At 41.6% G+C, this 19,381-nt stretch overlaps 1 protein-coding gene across 1 annotated transcript in view; it reads left to right on the forward strand.

Annotated features, from left to right (window-relative positions):
* The window catches only part of LOC103177303 (dedicator of cytokinesis protein 2), a 222,556-nt gene that overhangs the window by 138,895 nt on the left and 64,280 nt on the right, over positions 1 to 19,381 (forward strand). The window contains exon 28 of the mRNA XM_007891417.2: positions 18,488 to 18,586. Coding sequence (XP_007889608.1) covers positions 18,488 to 18,586 — 99 coding nt within the window. The remainder of the gene's footprint in view (positions 1 to 18,487; positions 18,587 to 19,381) is intronic.

Here is a 19,381-nt window from a genome sequence, read left to right on the forward strand (position 1 = left end):
GGAGCTTGGAAAGGCTATCCTAACCTTCAAAGCCCTTCATGGCCTTGCTCCCCCCTACCTCTGCGACCTCCTAACCCCCTACCAACCTGCCTGCTCCCTCCGCTCAGTGGGCTCCGGCCTGCTTCACATCCCCTGCCTCACCCGCCCCACCATTGGCGGGCGGGCAGGCTTTCAGCCACTCTGCCCCATCTTCTGGAACTCCATCCCATAGTCTCTCCGCCTGGCCTCCTCCCTTGCCTTGTTCAAGACCCATCTCAAGACCCTCCTCTTCAACCGTGCCTTCGATCACCGTCCTTCGCCCATTGCCTCTCCTCAATCCCCAGCTCGGGTCTGAAACACTGATTGTCTAGCACCTTGGAACGTCATCCCGATGTGAAAGGTGCAATACAAATGTAATTTTGTTGTTGTTGTTGATTTTAGTGGAAAACAAACACTGTCCAGTGAGAGTGAAAATTCACCAGTTTCTCTGCTTTCTTACAAATTGACACTGTAAAATCTGTGTGTATAAGGACTTTTGCTGTAGTGAGACTGACTATATATTGAATTGCATATTCTTGTCATTTACCAAGCGCATGCACTATAAGACCATATTTCTCTTCACTAGATTTCACTAGATTTCAGCACTTGTTTTCAGAAAAAAAATCACAGGTGATTAATAGGCAAAAATTATATGTTCCTTAGTTTAGACGTAGGTTGTTTGTAGCATTAAAAATTAGTAAAAGAGCTCAAAAAGTGTTACAGAAATGGTTGCAAAAGGCTGAAGTTCCATGATTGTCCAGGGGCTTTTTGCCTTAACTCACACCAGGGGTGCTGATTGATTTTGGTGGCCCACCAGACCTCTTGCCTAAAGTTTAATATTTTGGGATTGTTGCCTCTGCTCTCACTCACCCACGTAAATGTCAAACTCCGCCCATGGGTTGAAGCCAGCGCACTGAGATGCATTTAAGAAACGGTTAGGTGTTGCAATGGGAGGAATGTAGGGTGGATATTCTGGAAGGATGAGATCAAATGAGGCAAAGAGCGGATCTTGTGATAAATATACTTTTAAAATCTTCAGTGCACAAGGGTCGGGGCTCAAGGTACTTATGTTATTAACCACCAATGAGAATGTTTAATGGTGATTTTTACGCCTTCTTTGAATAATTACATAATTAAGGGCACCGAGATATGTTTGAATATGATTAGCCCAATAACCCAATCTGTACTTTAGGCAACCACTGGTGTGAAACACACATATGATTATCCTTGTCAGTATATTATTGAAACTCCTATTTTACTATGACATCTGACAGAATAAAAGGTTGACTTTTTAATCTGTTTCTACATATTGGTAGAATACTGTCAGCCATCAGTGGAGCAGATGGATCCCAATGCAAAGCCTTTTGATTAGAGACGTCTGTTCTGCTCATCACCTCAGTACACCCGCCTCACAAATAGCTTTGTGGCAAGGTGCAAACTGTACCCGCTTGCAATCATCTTTCTGAAGAACTCTGACAGTCAGGCTCAGTGGGGCTACCTCTTGTCAGAATGCACAAAGCAAACATCTAACGCCAGCCAACAAGATTTGCTGGAGCTGAGAGTGGTTCAGTTAAGAAAGACAACTTTTCTCTTTCAGGCTGCTTGTCAGTGCTTCTTCCTCCCCAGTGCATAAACACATGGTAGATTCAGAAGATTAATAGAACAGACACAGATGGTTCATGCCAGAGATAGAAATGTAGAACATTTCAGATCAGGAGACCATCGGTAGTTCGTCACTGGAACCTGTATTACTAAATCACCTCCTTTCTATTCTCCCATTCACTAGTTCTTTCCCCATATCTTCAAAACATTTAATATCATGTACCCTAACAACCCTCTGAGTGAAGTTCATTCTAGTCTTACCCCTAATTGTTCCTCTAACAATCATGATACCATGCCCTTGTCATCTATTCCCCAATTAAAATAAATCAGTTTCTCCGTATTCGCCTTACAACTTGTCAGGATTTTAAAGACCACTATCATATCCTCTCCCAATCTACTCTACTCCATATGTATTTTCTCAGGGTTGAAGGGCATCTATATTTCCTAACACTTAAATTCCTCTCAATTTAAGTGATCTGGTTTAAATGCACTTAATGTTTCACTTATCATGTTGTGTTTAACACTTCTGATAAGGCCAATTTATAATAGCCTAGAATTTGATAGAGACCTATAAGATAAAAACAACTCAAAGTACTTCACAGGTAATTGTTGTCAAGTGTATTGACCATGTTTTTTGTAGGTAAATGAAGTAGCCAGATTGCACTAGCAAAGCCTCATAACCAACTATGAGTTAAGTGACCAAATTACTTGTTTTCTGGACAGTGGAAAGGGAGCTTTTATGTTCACTAGAAAAGACCAAACTGGACCTCAGTTTAACATATCCAAAGGACAATACTTTAGAGTTGAAGTATTCTCTAAGTTGATTGACATTGGAGTGTCATAAGAGCATAGAAATAGGAGGAGGCCATTCAGCCCATTAAGTCTGTTCCACAAGTTTGTTAGCTCTTGTCAATCTTTTAATCTGAATGCCACCTAAATACCCCCTTATATCTCTACTGCCCAAGTGTCAGTCTACAGTATGATCTCAAAGTCATAGAATGGGATTTGATCTCACAACCTTTTGACCCAGAGGGTAAAGCACTACTAGCTGATCGGTGCTGAGACTGATGAATTTGAAAGGGTAGGGTGGGAAGTTTTGATGATGATGATAACTAAAGGCACAGTCAAAGGGATAGTTTTTTAAAGACAATGTTGACAGCAAGTCAAAAATATTTTGGGAGAGAGTACCAGAGAGCAGACCCTGAAATGTCTCATCCACTGAGAGTGAAAGAGTAAAAACTGACTATTGGAAGGATTTTGCCAATTCCAGTGAAGCAAATATCCTCAATGTTGCAAACGGGAGCTGTAATCTATTATTGTCCTTATTTAACAAAGAACATGACAAGTCCTCGCTGATGTCCCCTTTGTCATGCTAAAGATCACATTGGCTCAGTAGACTCCTTGCAATGGAACAAGAGTTGATAGACTCAGCAGGGAGGGTTTCTGTACTTCAGAGGTCTAATGCAGTGGTCCAGCTCAAGCTTCTATTTTCAAAATTCTGAAAGCTTTTGGGAAGAATGAAAATTGAAAGATTATTCACACTGGTTAAGGAATAGCAAGAATGACCCATTTGATCGTGTTCTTCCAGAATATCCACCCTACTGCCTTCCATTACAACATCAAGATAGTTCCTCAATCAGTCTCAGTGTCCTGGCCTCCATTACTTATTCTGGTAATCTTTCCACCAGTTAACTACCCTCTATGAAAATAAATACTTCTCAGTGATTTTATACAAATTGGTCAATTTCAATAGCTGTGAAATTGGGCTTTGGTGTCCTGCTGTTCTGCTTTATTAAAAAGTAATGTTTCAGGTTTAAGAGTTGATAGACTTAGTTGAAGAATAACGTATTCACATTGTGACCAATCTAACACAGGCATGTTTGCTCTTGTTCTAAATTATGGATCTCTTTTCCTGCTCTTCAATGCCTTATCTTGGCTCTGTTGATAAAACTCTGAGTCAGAAGATTGTGGGCACAAGCACATCGGGATTATGATCACGAGTAGGAACCCAAGTTCATTATTTTTCTCTAGTCCACAGTACTTGGAGCCAAACTGCAGTGCCTCTATTCCAGGCAGAGGGCGAAACCTTGGGCAAGTTTCCTTACTCCACACAGTGCCTAATAATAATCCCTCCAAAAAAACAAAACAATAATAAATTGGTCATTTTCAATCCATGACTGTTTGTGGGACATTGCTGTGCGCAATTGGCTGCCGCGTTCGCCCACAAATATACAGTCAATTCACTTTACAGTGTGTTCTGTGAAGCGCTTTGGGACGTCCTCCTGACGTGAAAAGCGCTATATCAAATGCAAGGATTATTATTATTATTATTATTATTATTATTATTATTGCTGCCCCGGCTGAGCTCAGCACAGAGCTGACCAGCCGATCAAACCTTTGGGTTCTGCACTTCAACAAAAGCAAACACTTTCAATAACAGGATTGATGATACAGTATAACAAATGAATCTGCAAGTCTTCTCAATACCCACCATTCAGGCATAATTCCGCCCCACTTGATTTTAATGAGGCAATTAAAGACACAGGATTTTGTCCATTAAATTTATGCCCCGCAACGTGGTATTTAAAGGTCTATAATCTCCCAGTCATCACGCCATTATCCCAGTCGCTGGCTGGCTGCTTCTAATTAAGTCACAATTAATCCACAAAGGTGCAGGTTCTGCCTGATCCTCAGAGGGAAATAATAGATATTCTGCTTCATTTCTTCATATTCTGTTCGTCATTAGAAGAACCAAAACCCAAAGTCCCAAATTATTGTGACACATTGATCACACATTTAAGACCGTTTCCTTAAAATTCGATTTCACACAGCTTTTTTTCAAAAAAAGAGCCACAGAAAACTGAATTCTAGACTTTTCCAAAATTCTGGATGATCTCAAATTTTATGGCCCTGGCCTTAGACTGTGACTGTGAAGATTTCAAGCTATGACTGTGAAGATTTCAAGCCTCTTATCTACAGGTAAGCAGCCTTTTGTCTGGATCAGTGTGGAGTTTAACAGGATCCACACTGATCCAGAAGGTGATTCGTAGAGTAGTGGTTAGCACTTTTGCCTTGCAAGTGAGAGGACTCGGGTTCGATTCCCGGGCGGGACGAAACCTTAGGCACGTTTCCTTACTCCAAATGCCTCTGTTTACCCAACAGTAATTAGAAATCTAGTTATTAGTCGATTGGTGGATCACTTTCTGGGGATAATGGCCTAGATCAGTGGTGGCACTCTTGCCTCTGAGACAGAAGGTTGTGGGTTCAAGCTCCATGTCAGAACTTGGAATCACATAGGCTAAGGTGACACTCCAATGCAGTGCTGGGGGGGTGCTGGGGGGTGTGTTGCATTTCGAATTCAAGATCCTCATCCGCACCTACAAGGCCATTCACGGCCTCGCTCCCTCCTACCTCTCCGACCTACTATCCCCCTACCTACCTGCCCGTACCCTTCGTTCCTCTGGCTCCGGTCTGCTCCACATCCCCCGCCCCAACCGCCCTACCATCGGTGGCCGGGCCTTCAGCCTCTCAGCCCCGAGGCTCTGAAACTCTATCCCCCAGTGCCTTCGCCGCCTCCTCCCTTTCCTCCTTCAAGGCCGGTCTCAAGACCTTTCTCTTTGACCGTGCCTTCATCAGCTCCCCTCTCGACTCTCTACCCCCTCCTCGCTCCCTCCCTTCCCTCCCCTCACCCTGACCATTTCCTCCCTGCTCGGGTCCTGACCCAACTGTACAGCGCCTTGGGACGTCCTCCCGACGTGAAAGGCGCTCAATAAATGGAATCTTGTTGTTGTCAGAGGTGCAGTGGTTCATATGAGACGTTAAACCGAGGTCCCAATCCTTCTGTTCAGAATGTTAACTTTCAAAACGACACTATTGAAAAAAAACGAGTTTATCTTGGTGTCCTGGACAAAAATCCCCCCCCCACACAAATAAAATTGCTCACTCACTCTATGGCTGTTTGTGGGACATTGCTGTGCATAACTGGCTGTCGCATTTGGTCCACAAAATGAAATCCACTTTACAGTATATCCTTTAAAGTGCTTTGAGACATCTCAACTACGTGATAAGGCACTATATCAACTGCAAGTATTATTATTATTATCCAACAGAAGGTAAGACAATCAACTTTTTATTTGGTTGATCAAACCAACTTGAATTAAGCAGTAGACTGATACAACAACAACAACTTAGATTTATATAGCGCCCTCCACATCGGACGGCGTGTCAGTGCGCTTGAATAGAATATTAAGCACAGCAATAGGCCATCCAAACATAACAAGCTCGTTCAGTTGTTTTTTCCACATGAGCCACATTTAATCCCACTCTCATGCTTACTGCTCATATCTTTTAATATTCTTTTTCAAGCATCTATTTAATTTCCCTTTCAAATAATTTATGGACTTGACTTAAACTATGGTTTATAGAAGAGAATTCCACATTCCAATTACTCCATATAAAGACTTTATTTCTATGCTCTTCTTTGATACTCTTATTATGCCGACTCACTGCTGACAGATTGACCAGTGGAAATAATCAAATACTACTTGATTAAAATAATTCACAATATCAAGCTAAAATAAAAGGCTTACACAAATGCAAGGAAAACTGGTAATCCAGGAGAAATATAAAAAGCAACAAAGGGATATAAATAAATTAATAAGAGGTACAGAAAGAAAGTGAATATTAAGAAATACTTGCAGAAGGATCTTGTGTGTCAGCCAGGTTCAGTTGCTAGCATTCTCGCCTCTGGGTCAGAAGGTCGTGGCGTCAAACTCCACGTGGAGACTTGAATTTGCATTGTATAAGATGACGCTCAAAATCCATCTGTATGGAGGATGGAAGAGTTGGTGGGAGGTATGTAACAGATTGAAGGCCTTAATGACCCAATCTGTTGAGAGGAGATGGAATCCACGCTTGCTAATGTAAGGCAGCAGGTGCTTGGGAATTTTTATATGTAGGTGGGATGCATGGAACTCTCAGTTTGTTTTGGACACTCTTAAGAATGGAGATGAGTTTCCACATGCGTCAGACACCGAGTTGACCAAAAATGAGATGCTGAAATGCATTGCTGAAGGTTGTCGTTAAAGGTGTAGAGTTTTGGATGAAGTCCGGTCTGCTATTCAGATGAACGTTAACAATCTCATGGCCCTACTCGGAATTCTTCTGGTGTTTAGACCAACAATCCCCCCAATTAAAATTGGTCATTTGTTTCATTTGGAATGATTTGTGGAACATTGCTGTGTTCAAGATCCTGGTCCTCACCTTCAAAATCCTCCACGTCCCCCACCTCGTCCACCCCACCATTAGCGGGCAGGCCTTCTGCCACTCTTCCCCCACCCTCTGGAACTCCATCCCACAGTCCCTCTGCCTTACCCCCTGCCTTCCGTCCTTTAAAACCCATCTCAAGATCCTCCTCTTCGACCGTGCTTTCGATCACTCAGCTTCCCCCAATGCCCATCACCCTACCCAAAACCCGACTCCCAGTTCGGGTCTGAAACATTGACTGTGCAGCGTCTTGGGACATCCTCCTGATGTGAAAGGTTCTGTACAAATGTAATTTTGTTGTTGTTGTTGCAATTAAGTTGCTGCCATCAAATACAATGTCCCTACACTTCAGAGTAAATCCTTTGAAGCGCTTTCAGACATCCTCCCAATGTGTAACAATGCTATACCAAGTGGAAGGATTATGATTTCTTAACCCTTCATAATCTTGAAAATTGGATCACTGAATAAAATTCTCAGGCTGGAGATTCCAATTCAGTCAAACAGGACTGAAGTCCAATATTAATGGCTCTTTTCTATTAATGTGTCCAGAAACACATTGCAGCTTCTGCTTACAAATCTTGTTTGTTTATTCAGTTCATGGGTGGAATCTTTGGGATAATTTTTTCCCAATCTACCTCAATTAAGGAGAGATATTTCCTCTTCCCAAGACAGGTTGTTGACCTCAATTTCAGTGCCCACTTTGAGACATTTCGACTCACTGTTTAAATCTAAGCAATTTGTTTTTATTTACTAAGGATAAATATTCAGCAACCGTTTTCCACCTTACAAAACCACTGTGAGGTGAAGGGTGACCAGGAGACCAAGAGAAATTTGTTCTTTTTATGTAATCGTTAAACGTCCACCTGAAAAGGTCCAAGACCTCAGTTTAACATCTCATCTATCAGAAGGCACCTCCTACAACACAGGGAGCTCAACCCAGCCCGTGATCTCAAGTCCCTCAATTCCAGTGCGGGGCTTAACTCACAACCTTCTGACCCAGAGGCAAAACTGTGCCAACACTCAGCTGTGCTGCTGCGAGGAAAGTATCATCAGCATATCATGTGTACTCTTTATCAAAACAGTTAATCAGTACGGCTTTGACCGCTGTTGCTGAGAGTCTGGCCCTCACCTTCACTGCTCTGTGGGGAAAAGTATCTCTTCTGAACTCCAGTCTTGCTCAAGGCTTGTTAACTCTATGTTCTTCTCCTCCTGCTCTGCGCTCAGAGAGCATAATAACCTGCTTTCAAGCACATTATCCACTTATTTAAATTGATCAGTCAAGGCAGAAAAGCAAGTTAAAAGGGGAGCGAACTATTTGGAAGATCAGAGGCTGCATTAACCAGTATATTAGTGCTCTTGCTCCATTCCTCCAACCTCATTGCTCATTCACCTCATGCCTACATGCGGGACATGCTGGTGAACAGTGCTGCAGCTTTTGCTTAAAAATAACATAAACAACACTTGGCAATGATTAGTGTGAAGCACTTTCAGACAATTTGGCGTAACAAGTGCTGTAAAATGCAACTTTTTCTACAAGGTGAATGTAGAATTTCCAAAGGTTGAGAGGTAATATCATTGCCGCTTTTTAAGATTCTAAAGGGACTCGATAATGTCAACCATGACAAGCTGTTTCATCTGTCCAGAACAGTCGAACAAGAGGACACTGCTTGTGATTGAAGGGTGGCAAATTCCAAATTAATCTGCAGAAACAATATTTCAGTGAGCGAGTGGTGAATCTATGGAACAAGCTCTTTAGGGAGAAGGTGGAAAGAGAAAGTGTTGATTCATTCAAATGCAAATGAGATAGATTTCTTTTAGAAAATAATATTTTGGGATACAGAATATGTGTAATTTGAGACATGATATATAGTAAGTGTAGTATGCTTGGAAGAACTTGGCAACTGTGGATCTAAGGTTAGCAAAACTTTCCACTCTGTTATAGACTATTCTATACAGATTTAATGGCTATCAACATCTCCATTAATCTAGCATGCGTCTACCAGGATGGAACTAGGTGGACTTTGATCTTTTTTCATCTAGCAATTCCTATGTAAACAAAACTGATGTGATTTTTTTTAAAAAAATCCTTGCAAAGATGTACAATAAGTCGGTTAAATTACCCTGAAAGAGGAGACCTGTGATAGAATGTGGAAAATAACTTGTTTTAACTCCAAGGAAGAGAGAATGAACAGCAGAGACTCCTCTCTTTCAGGCGTTATGCCCTTTACTTTATGACAGCTCTTTGCAGTGTTAAGGGCTCGGGACAGGTGATTGTACTCAGCATTGGTGGTTCTACCACCTGAGGTATTCATCTGTCATTGTCGACCTTTTAATCAGATCAAGGTTTCAAAATAAACTGCAAAGGGAGGGCCAGTGAACTCAGCCAGAGTGACAACAAGCACTGCGTGTGACATGAAACACCAACTCAGTGGTCTTGCATTATTTCTGTCATGGCCATTTGTGGAGGATGAAAATTAGTAGTGAAGCAACATGTCGCTTCTAGCCCTGTTGTAGATGCAGATTAAAAGCAATTCACATGTCCAGGTTGTCTTGTTTATTACATTTATAACCCACTAATTGGCATGATCACATTATAAGAGTAATGATGTTGCAGCCATTGAGAGTAACAGGGCATATTAAAGAAGGAACTAAAACAAATGGGGCTCAGTACTTGAGAGGCTTAAGGAGAAATAGGTAATGAGCCAAAAGTACGTAGACAGTCTTCTCCTTGCATCTGACCTCCACTGAATGTATGTTTTATTCATTTCTCCTTCCATTGGGGTACAATTCCACAGTCATCAATCACTCTCTAGTATTTTGCCCAAGTGTCTCTATCATTCATCCTGATAGTAAGTATAGATAGGGTTTCAACTTCAAGGCATGTATTCTGGATAGTCACTGGATAGTGTTCCAGAAATGGGAACCATGGCAATTTGTCCCATTTCTAACCCTGGGGAAACCTTTTCCATAGGAAAAACTCTCAACTTCAAAAACCCAGAATGTGTAATGAGTATGAAGTAGTTGTGTGTATCAATAGGTCAGTGTGTGTTGTGTGGAACTGGGTTACTGAAGGTGTCAGCTTGTTTTACTTTGTAGCTCAATCATCCCTGGGTCGATAGGTTTTATATTCAAGCCTGTGTCTGGATTGGAGCTCACAGTTTATGTTGATGTTCCAGTGCGGTGCTGGCTGCATTGTCAGGGACCATCTGTTCAGATGAGATGTTAAGCTGAGGCCCTGTCTGCTTGTCCAAGTGGACATTAAAGGTTCCAAGGCACAGTTTGAAACAGAAGGTTATCCCAGCATCATGTTTAATAATTTTCTAGATTAACTGATATGATCTGTTTGTATGACAATATGTTTTGATAGCATGGATAAATGTATAAAGAGGAAGAATATGGAAGGATACAGAAAATTGGGATTAGAATGGCCATTAACGGTGAAGGAGCCAGTTACCAGTCCAGGCTTGATGGAGATAATGATCGTCTTTTATATTGTAATTACTCTAATCTACACAGGTTAGAAAGAAAATCATCCACCAAAATACTTCTTGTTGGGGGACAAGCTGTCGTTTCATATAAAATCTAGTGTCTTTCATGTACCAGAAATCCATCCTTGTTTCAAACCAGGAGGGAGATGTAATTTGTTTATAAACCCAAATAGAATGGTCAACTAGACATTGTGTTTTCAGAGCAATCATTCATGCAAAACAACAACCTAGGGGTGCGCCTGTATACAGTTAGTGGACAAATGTGTGTATCTAGAAAAAGGAGGTAGCACTGACGTAAGGAGAACAATTGGATGGCCTGGGCAGAAAACTGGGCAGAAAACCCTGAAAGGGAAAACATATAAATCTAGTAAACTTGGTATCACTAAAAACAATGTAAGCTACACAATACTGATTGTGTTTGAGAGGAAAAGTGTGGTGTGGTGAATAATAATAATAATCTATGCATTTGATACAGCGCCCTTCACGTGGTGAGATGTCTCAAAGCGCTCCACAGGATGTACTGTATACGTATTTTGTGGGTGAAATGGGAGAAGCTGAAATCATGCTGATTATATAAGACATGGACAGAATTTTCATGCAATGAAGAGTGGAGCAGAGAATAATAATAATAGCTACAACAACAACTTGCATTTATATAGCGCCCTTCAAGGGGGCAGCATCTCGCAGCACTTAGCTCCAATAGAATGACAATTTCCATTTATTGCTAAGTATTTTGAAGAAATGCATTTAGAATGGAATATTCCCATGATAAAGAAGACAATAGAAGGAGGGGAATTATTAACAGGATTTGGAAATCTTGCGGGGGATGCCCCGATGTGTCTCATGGCCTGGAAATCCTGTTCCATTACTGATTGATGGAATCAACTGATTCTGGTTGGATTGCAGCCAAAGTTGGCTCCCAGTGCCAGACAGGAGATGGGTGTACAAATGAATTTCAGCATATCAGCCTGAGACAAATCCATGTTCCTACAGAATTACACAAATCAGACCCAAATATCAAAGTCTTCACACTCAGTGGCAAGAGGCATGTCTGATTCATCTCATATGAAAACATGACTGGAGGGTGTTAGAGAATCAAGTTGATTTTCTTTCTCCCTTTTCACCTTGCCCGTTGAAGAGGGTAAAGATCACAGTGTCTCATGGAGTATTGTAAACAAGAATGGCAAAATTATATTTGTATAGTGCCTTTCACGTTGGGAGGACGTCCCAAGCCTCTGGAAATAAGTGTTTTAGACCTGATGAGAGGGTCAGGATTGTGGAGGGTGGAGGGTAGAGGGGGAAGGAGGGTGACCGAAGGCACAGTAAAATAAAAGTAAAAGGGTCTTGAGACGGGTCTTGAAGGAGCCAAGGGAGGGGGTGAGGCAGAGGGACTGCGGGATGGAGTTCCAGATGGTGGGGGCAGAGTGGCTGAAGGCCCGCCCGACAATGGTGAGACGGGGGATATGAAGCAAGCTGGAGCCCGCTGAGCGGAGGCAGTGGGCAGTTTGGTAGGGGGGTTAGGAGGTCGCAGAGCTAGGGCTTTGAAAGTGAGGACCAGAATCTTGAACTGTATCCTCTGTGATTGGAAGCCAGTGGAGTCGGGCAAGGATGGGGATGTTAGGATCACGGAGCCTGGCGCTGGAGAGGACAGGAGCTGCAGAATTCTGGATGATCTGCAGCCTATGGAGGGAGGAGTTGCGGAGGCCAACAAGCAGGGAGTTTGGGTAGTCGAGCTTGGATGTTATGAATACATGTATGAGGGGCTCGACGGCCTGCAGGGTGAGACAGTGGCAGAGCCGGGCGATGTTGCAGTGGTGGGGATGTGGGGTAGAAAGGATAGTTGAGGGTCAAACAAGACGCCAAGGTTCTGGACTGGCTCAGTGAGGTGCAGTGTGCATCCTTGGATGGTGATGCTGTCAGTGCCATTGGTGTGGAGGCCTTGATGGGAACTAATCAGGAGAGCCTCGGTCTTGTTGACGTTCAACTGTAGAAAGTTAGCTCCCATTCAGGACTTGATGTCTGACAGACATTCTGTCAGGACAGCAGTGGTCCTGGAGTCGAGGGTGGAGGCAGAGGGATAGAGAAAAACATGTCTACATCGAGCATTCTACTCTTCAGTAGTTCACCAACAGCAGTCAGACCTTCAACCTCTCTGCCCTAACCCTTCGGATCACCATTCCCCAGTCCATTTATCTTGCTCACTACCTTGCCTCCTTCAAGGCACGCCTCAAGATCCTCCTCTTCGACCGTACCTTCCACCACCCTCCTACCCCTACCCTCCCTGCCCTCCACCCCTCCTGATCCCAATCCTCAGCTCGGGTCCAAATCCCTGACTGTCCAACCCCTTGGGATGTCCTCCCAACGTGAAAGGTGGTTTACAAATGTAATTTGTTGTTGTTACCTCTAGGTGGGTCATTCAGATTTCCTGGTGTCAGTGTGACCAGATCTGGTATCGATCAGGATTTAATACGTACAAATCTTTTATGAATACATTTTTAACCCCACGAGCCTATGACACCTTGTTACAAGACATCTCGTTATGAGCAGATTTTGACTACTGCAATGCACTCTGATGTCTGCTTAGCATTGGCCAATGAATCACCACTTTACTGTGCTTCTACCACTTGCCATTCCTCATCATTCACCTTAATGTCCTGTGTCATCAACCAGTTACTGGCGGAGCAAGTGCAGAGGATTAAAATTCTGCGCAATTTCATATGTAAAAAACGAGCCTATTTAAGAAGAGAAATCGTTCCTGGATTAAAGTTTTAGTGCATTGATCAAAACTGTCTCACTTTAGAGTTTACCTGGTATTGAAACTGAAACCAGAGAGTTTATACGAAATGGTGAAAAATCCTCAATGTTTTCTCTGAATGGGGCAATCCTGGGGGAATGAGTTGCAGGAAAACTTGGAACATTATCATGCTGACCACTTTGGGGTTACATTGAGCACAGAATATGAGAAACGGAAAAGGCAGAAAAAGATTCAATATCTCAAACCAGAAGCACTCACGGGAAAGCATTTGGAGACACATTGCCTCCTATGCATGAATTATTACCCATTTCTCACAAACATGAAGCTTGCAACCTGGCAAAAAATGTACATAAGGGATCTGCTGCATTTGCACATATCACATTTGTTTCTTAAAATAGCTGGTGTTGAATCAACACAATTAGCACAACCTGATGCAAATGCACTAGGTATAATAAATACAGCTAGTTTCTCATAAATATTCTGAACAGTGTCTTACAGACGGCCCTACCCACCAGCTCTTCTGTGACAAGCTGATGTCTGTTTGTTAGAATATAAACTAACTACTAGCTCAACCTTTCAGACACTGTGCAGCTGCCTTGCTGTTGACGGGAGATAGTTGGCAGCTCTGGCTCTTGGACATAGCATCAGCTCAGGTCCAGTAGGTCAGATGCGGATTTAAAATAAACCTGTCAAAAGGACAAATAAAGCCTTATAACAATACAATCTTAACAATCATTTATCCTGTAACTCTTTTTAAAATGAATTTCCTGTATGCTTGGGGAGAGTTTCTAAAGATTTACTTTATTTGGGCAGCATTTTAGAGCATTTAGAACTTAAAGATTCTTCAACACAGTCTTAACTTCGAAATGGTTTCTCTGTAGTTCCTAAAATAATTGAATGAAAATCAATTTCAGAATCCTCTGGCATTCATTCAAGAGGCTACTCTTTACGTATGAGTGCAGACTGTTTTATCTCTCAATTGATTAAGAGATATTGAGAGATGGAACAGTATAATATTTCTTTACTTTGGGACCAGTCAGTTGGACTACTATAGGCTTTTCCACTCCTGCACATTCTTCTCCAAAATAAGATAGATTTATCTGCTTTCAGTTATTTGGGGAAAACTGAAATAAAAACAATAGCCGATAAACAGTCAATCCACTTTATAGTATATCCTGCGTAATGCTTTCAGATGCCTCAGCGACATGCTAAGGCGCTATATCAAATGCAAGGATTATTATTATTATTATAACGTCATTTATAAAATCATATTATATTTAAAACGTTAGTGTTGGGATAGTCAGAAAATTCTGGGGACATTGCACAGCAACATATTGGATGTATAGAGTTACTATCACACAGATTCAGGCCCAGAGATAAATACCTTTGAGACATTTCATTTGATTTTCTTTGTGCATGGACAAAAGTAGCGTGCATCAGTTCCGAAATCAACCCAATCCATCCATAAAACACAGTTTGCAAAGTTCCCATTGTACCAATAACAGGTGGTGTTTAAGCCCCATGTTGAGCTTCTTGGTTATCCTAGAAAAGCTCTTCAGTCTGACACACTCTGCATCACTTCATGATGGCTGAAATTCCAATTCACCATGCCCTTACCCACTGTGGTTCAACAACAACTTGCATTTATATAGCGCTTCTCACGCGGGTTGAGTGTGAGGGATGCTATGCAGAACTTAAGCGCTCTGGGACGCTACCCTGCATGAAGGGTGCTATATAAATGCAAGTTGTGGTTTGTTGATGTTGAGTGGTTGCAAATTACTTGCTTTTCTCTGCTGGAAATCCTGGTGCTGACCTTATTTAACTTGAACGTATTTATTGATTCCTTGTTTATTTCTCTTGCCATGTGCTTTAGGCAAAGGCAGCTTGAGCTTGCCTTGTGCATCAGCTCATTGTTCTACCCACTCATTCATGCTCATTCAGTGCATCTTTCTAAACTGATAGACTTATAGCAAATAACTACTTTTGACAATTCTTATGCAGCTGGGATCAGCATTCCCATTAGCAATTTAGCTTACAGTTATTTTTCTGATCATCAGCATAAAAACATACAAAATGCTACACGAAAAAAAGACCATGGTCCATCTAGTTCACCTTCCACCTTCCTGGCGCTCGCATGCACCTATGCCCCGAACTACCTATGTACTATATCCCATAATGTTATTTGCTAAATGAAGATCAGTGTTTGAAAGAATCAACACTTCCTGCTTCAACCGTCTCCCTAGAGAGCCTTTTCCACAGGTTTACTATTCGCTTGCTGAAACAGCGTTTCCATAGATTCGTTCTTAATTTACCCCCATTTCAATCGCAGGCCATGTCCTCTGGTTTTCCTATTCTGGACTAGTTGAAACAGCTTGTCATGATCTACATTGTCTAGCCCCTTTAGAATCTTAAATACAGCAATCATATCGCCTTCATATCATCAAATGTATTTATTTCCTATTCTAAAGATGTCTTGACTGCTTTATTCTAATACAGTCAGCAGGGGGTGGTGACCAAGAACAGGAACCCTGGCTGATTTCCCCTTTCTAATCTACACTTGTTGAGGCCAATTATAGACCAAACTGCTACCTTATTTACCCCTTCCCTGCCCACTACACTGGCAAGTGTTCTAATAATCCAAAGGTGGGTCAGGGTTTGCAGGAACTAATTCCAACTGTTTTTCTAATAGTTTGCTGTTTTATATTCAGACCCCACCCATCACATCTCTTTTTGTCAGTTCCCTTGTGAATCACTTCCTCAGCAAATTGCTTATATTACTTTATTTTACTCTTTACATCAAGGTTAACATCCTATTAAATATCACACTCTCCGTTAACGAGCTCTTCCACTGGTTATTAATTGTACATGACAGTGTTTTCTCTCAGCTCCCTCCCCCAACACACATTATCTGGCCAATACGTACCAGGTTAGGGCCCATTAGGAACCTTCATTGAATTTGTTCCGCAACTTTGAAATTGATTTAGTGGCATTTATTAATGAATTTCTTAATTAAGAAATGGTGTCTTGTGGGAACACCCATCTAATTGATATTTTGGAGCAGGATTCCCTTGAACTGAAAAGAAATTTGCTTCCATTTGTTGGGACGCAACCACCCTGACACACTCACACATACGCCCCTGTGTGTAAAGAAATACTGCAAAATTGACCTCAGTATGAAATATAATAGTTTTGTGCATATTTCAAGCAGAAAAAGTGCATTTTATTGCTGCTCATCCAAACACGGTTGTCTTTTTAATGGAATTCTAAGGCAAAATTCTGAATGAGTGCAGGGTATTCATTCACTGTGCCTGTCCCCCAGACCTCAGCATATCAGGTCAGGAGAAGATGAGTTAAGCAAATTGTGGTTAAGGTGACCTGGGTACCAGAGGGTGTCTGCTAAAATATCCCAACAAAATAAAAGTCACACATCTTCAAAAGAGGAGGGAAGAAAACTGGAGGAAATACACTGGTGACAAAATAACCAGTTTTTAACTGCACATTGTTAACATGACTTGAAGCAGCTGAGAATCATGTGGGGTCATTCAGGGCTGAGTAAGAGCGAAGTGTCAGTGGTCTGACTTTGTTTTAACATTCAGTGCCTGACCGGAGAGAAGATGCAATGCGACAGTTGATGCCTATTCATCTGCATCACTGCAGCATGCATTTACATTGTAAAATGAAATACAAGAACATCCCTGGAGGAATCACAATATAAATATAATAAGAAGGTTTGGAAGCTGAAAAGAATACGCAGTCCATTGACCCTTCCACACTTGACAAGCAGTAAACTCCATTCCACCCTTCCCCGACAAAGTGTCTCCCTCTTATCCCAAAAGGCAAATATGTTAAACTCCAGAATATCTACCCAAGATTGTATTCCACATTATAGATCCAATTGCCTAGTGTGGGGGCATGACGTGTTACAACAACAGAAACAATTTAGATAAACCACTGTGATAAACCACATCAGTTTATCTATATTAACTCTCCTCCTCAATACTTCCCTTTAAAATTACTCTTTTTCAAGGATCTAAGTAGTTTCTTTTTAAAAGAAAGGATTCTAAATTGAACTAATTTATAACAGAGAATTCTCTCTGTAAATATTTTTTTCACTTTTAATTTTTTTTGTGATGGTTATAAATTTGTTTCCTTTCATTTGCTGATTTTCCAGTGAATGGAAATAACCCATTACTATTTATACAATAATATTCTTGACTTTCACACAATCATATTCTTTATGAGACCTCATATTTTCTATGAGGTTTCCTATAACGTTCTCAGCTTTAATGTAGAATAGCCTTAGCATCATGTTGGCAGTTGGAGCCAGTTATTTGTAATAATAATAATCCTTACATTTGATGTAGCGCCTTGTCATGTCTTCAAGATATCTCAGAGCACTTTGCAGAATAAACTGTAAAGTGAATTGACTGTATATTTTGTGGGCAAAATGCAAAGCCAATTGCACACAACAGTGTCCCACAAACAATGGTACCTATCCTAAGATCCTTCAAACTCCAACTTAATTCCTAACCAGACTTGCAATACCCTCAACAATTTTTTTAATGAAAAACAAACTCTCCAAGTAAACTTGTATTATTGCTCAACGCTTCGATGTTTTGCTTATAGTCTGATAATATTTAGCACTGACTGGTGCAATGCATTATGCTGCAAAGTTATCTCGCAATATGACAATACGACACAATAGAATGCTTTTATTCCTTCCCAAACTCTTCACCACAATGATATCATTAAAAATAATGAAATTCCAACAGAAGCGTGGAAGGTATTAGAAGGGAAATCTAGAAAATGTTGACAGCCTATGTCAAAGCCACATGCATTTGTTTGCTGCCAGTGATGCAGTTAGTGATATTTCACAGCTTGTAACTATGGGAATTCAACTCAGTAAATCGAATAGGACACACAATGTGAAGGAATCCCCAATCAGATGTTCGCAGCATACTGAAATGGCTTGAAAGATCTGTTATGATTGAATAAGAACAAAACAAACTCGATGGCGACACAATCTCTTCCTGTTCCTAAATGGTTTTAAACTGGCAGCAAAAGCAGACTTCTCATGGATTTTGTCTACTTTTCCATTCTGATTTAAACCGGGTCTGGAACATGGTCTTAAGTTCAGTCACAATTTGGAAGCCAATTTTCCATGGAAACCAAATAGAACTGCAGTAAATTCAGTAGATTCTCTTTCTTATTTTCAAATGTCATCTGTCACTTCATAGATCAAAAAGCATTTGCTTTGTTTATTTCTAGGTTATAAATCTGTCTGTAAAAATGGAGACTTTTTTCTGTGATCTTTTCAGACTCGAATATAAATTAATTCTCCGGTGCTTTTCTTTTTCAGAGTCACTTTGTAGCGTGTATGACAGCAATCTTGAATCAGATGAGTAATCAGCATTACACTTACTACCTGGAACATTTCCAGACGAATTCAGACCTGGTTGTGAGTATAAGATCTTTCTTTGGTTTCCATGTAATGTTTGATGTTTTACCTTTGCTTTCCTCAGTTTTTTTAAACTCCAATTTCTGGGCATTCATAACATCACAACAATCATTCATAACATCCAGGCTTGACTATGCAAACTCCTTGCTTGTCAGCCTCCCAACTCCTCCCTGCATAAACTGCACATCATCCAGAACTCTGCAGCCCATGTCCTCTCCCACACTAGGCTCCGTGACCCTATCACCCTCATCCTCACCTGACTCCACCGGCTTCCCATCACTCAGAGGATACAGTTCAAAATCCTGGTCCTCACCTTAAAAGTCCTCAGTGGCTTCACTCCTTCCTACTTCTGCAACCGCTTAACCCCCTACCATCCTGCTCGCTCCCTCCGCTCAGCAGCCTGCTTCATGTTCCCCACCTCGCCCACGCCACTATTGGCGGGCGGGCCTTCAGGCACTCTGCCCCTACTCTTTGGAACTCCATTCTGTAGTCCCTCCACCTCACCCGCTCCCTTGCCTCCTTCAAGCCCCGTCTCAAGACCCTCCTCTTCGACCATGCTTTTGATCATCCTGCTTCACCCCCTGCCCTCCACCCTCCCCAATTCAAGCCCTCAGTTTGAGTCCGAAACACTGACTGTCCAGCGCCTTGGGATATCCTCCCGACATGAAAGGCGCTCTACAAATGTAATTTTGTTGTTATTGTTGTTGGGCATTACACCTCTTAATTGGACATATCCTTTTCTCATACATACCATCCTCCTATAAAGGCAAACAAACGCCACCTTATCTTGCTACT

The sequence above is a fragment of the Callorhinchus milii genome, unplaced genomic scaffold (assembly GCF_018977255.1).
Source record: "Callorhinchus milii isolate IMCB2004 unplaced genomic scaffold, IMCB_Cmil_1.0 Scaffold13, whole genome shotgun sequence".
NCBI lineage: Eukaryota > Metazoa > Chordata > Chondrichthyes > Chimaeriformes > Callorhinchidae > Callorhinchus > Callorhinchus milii.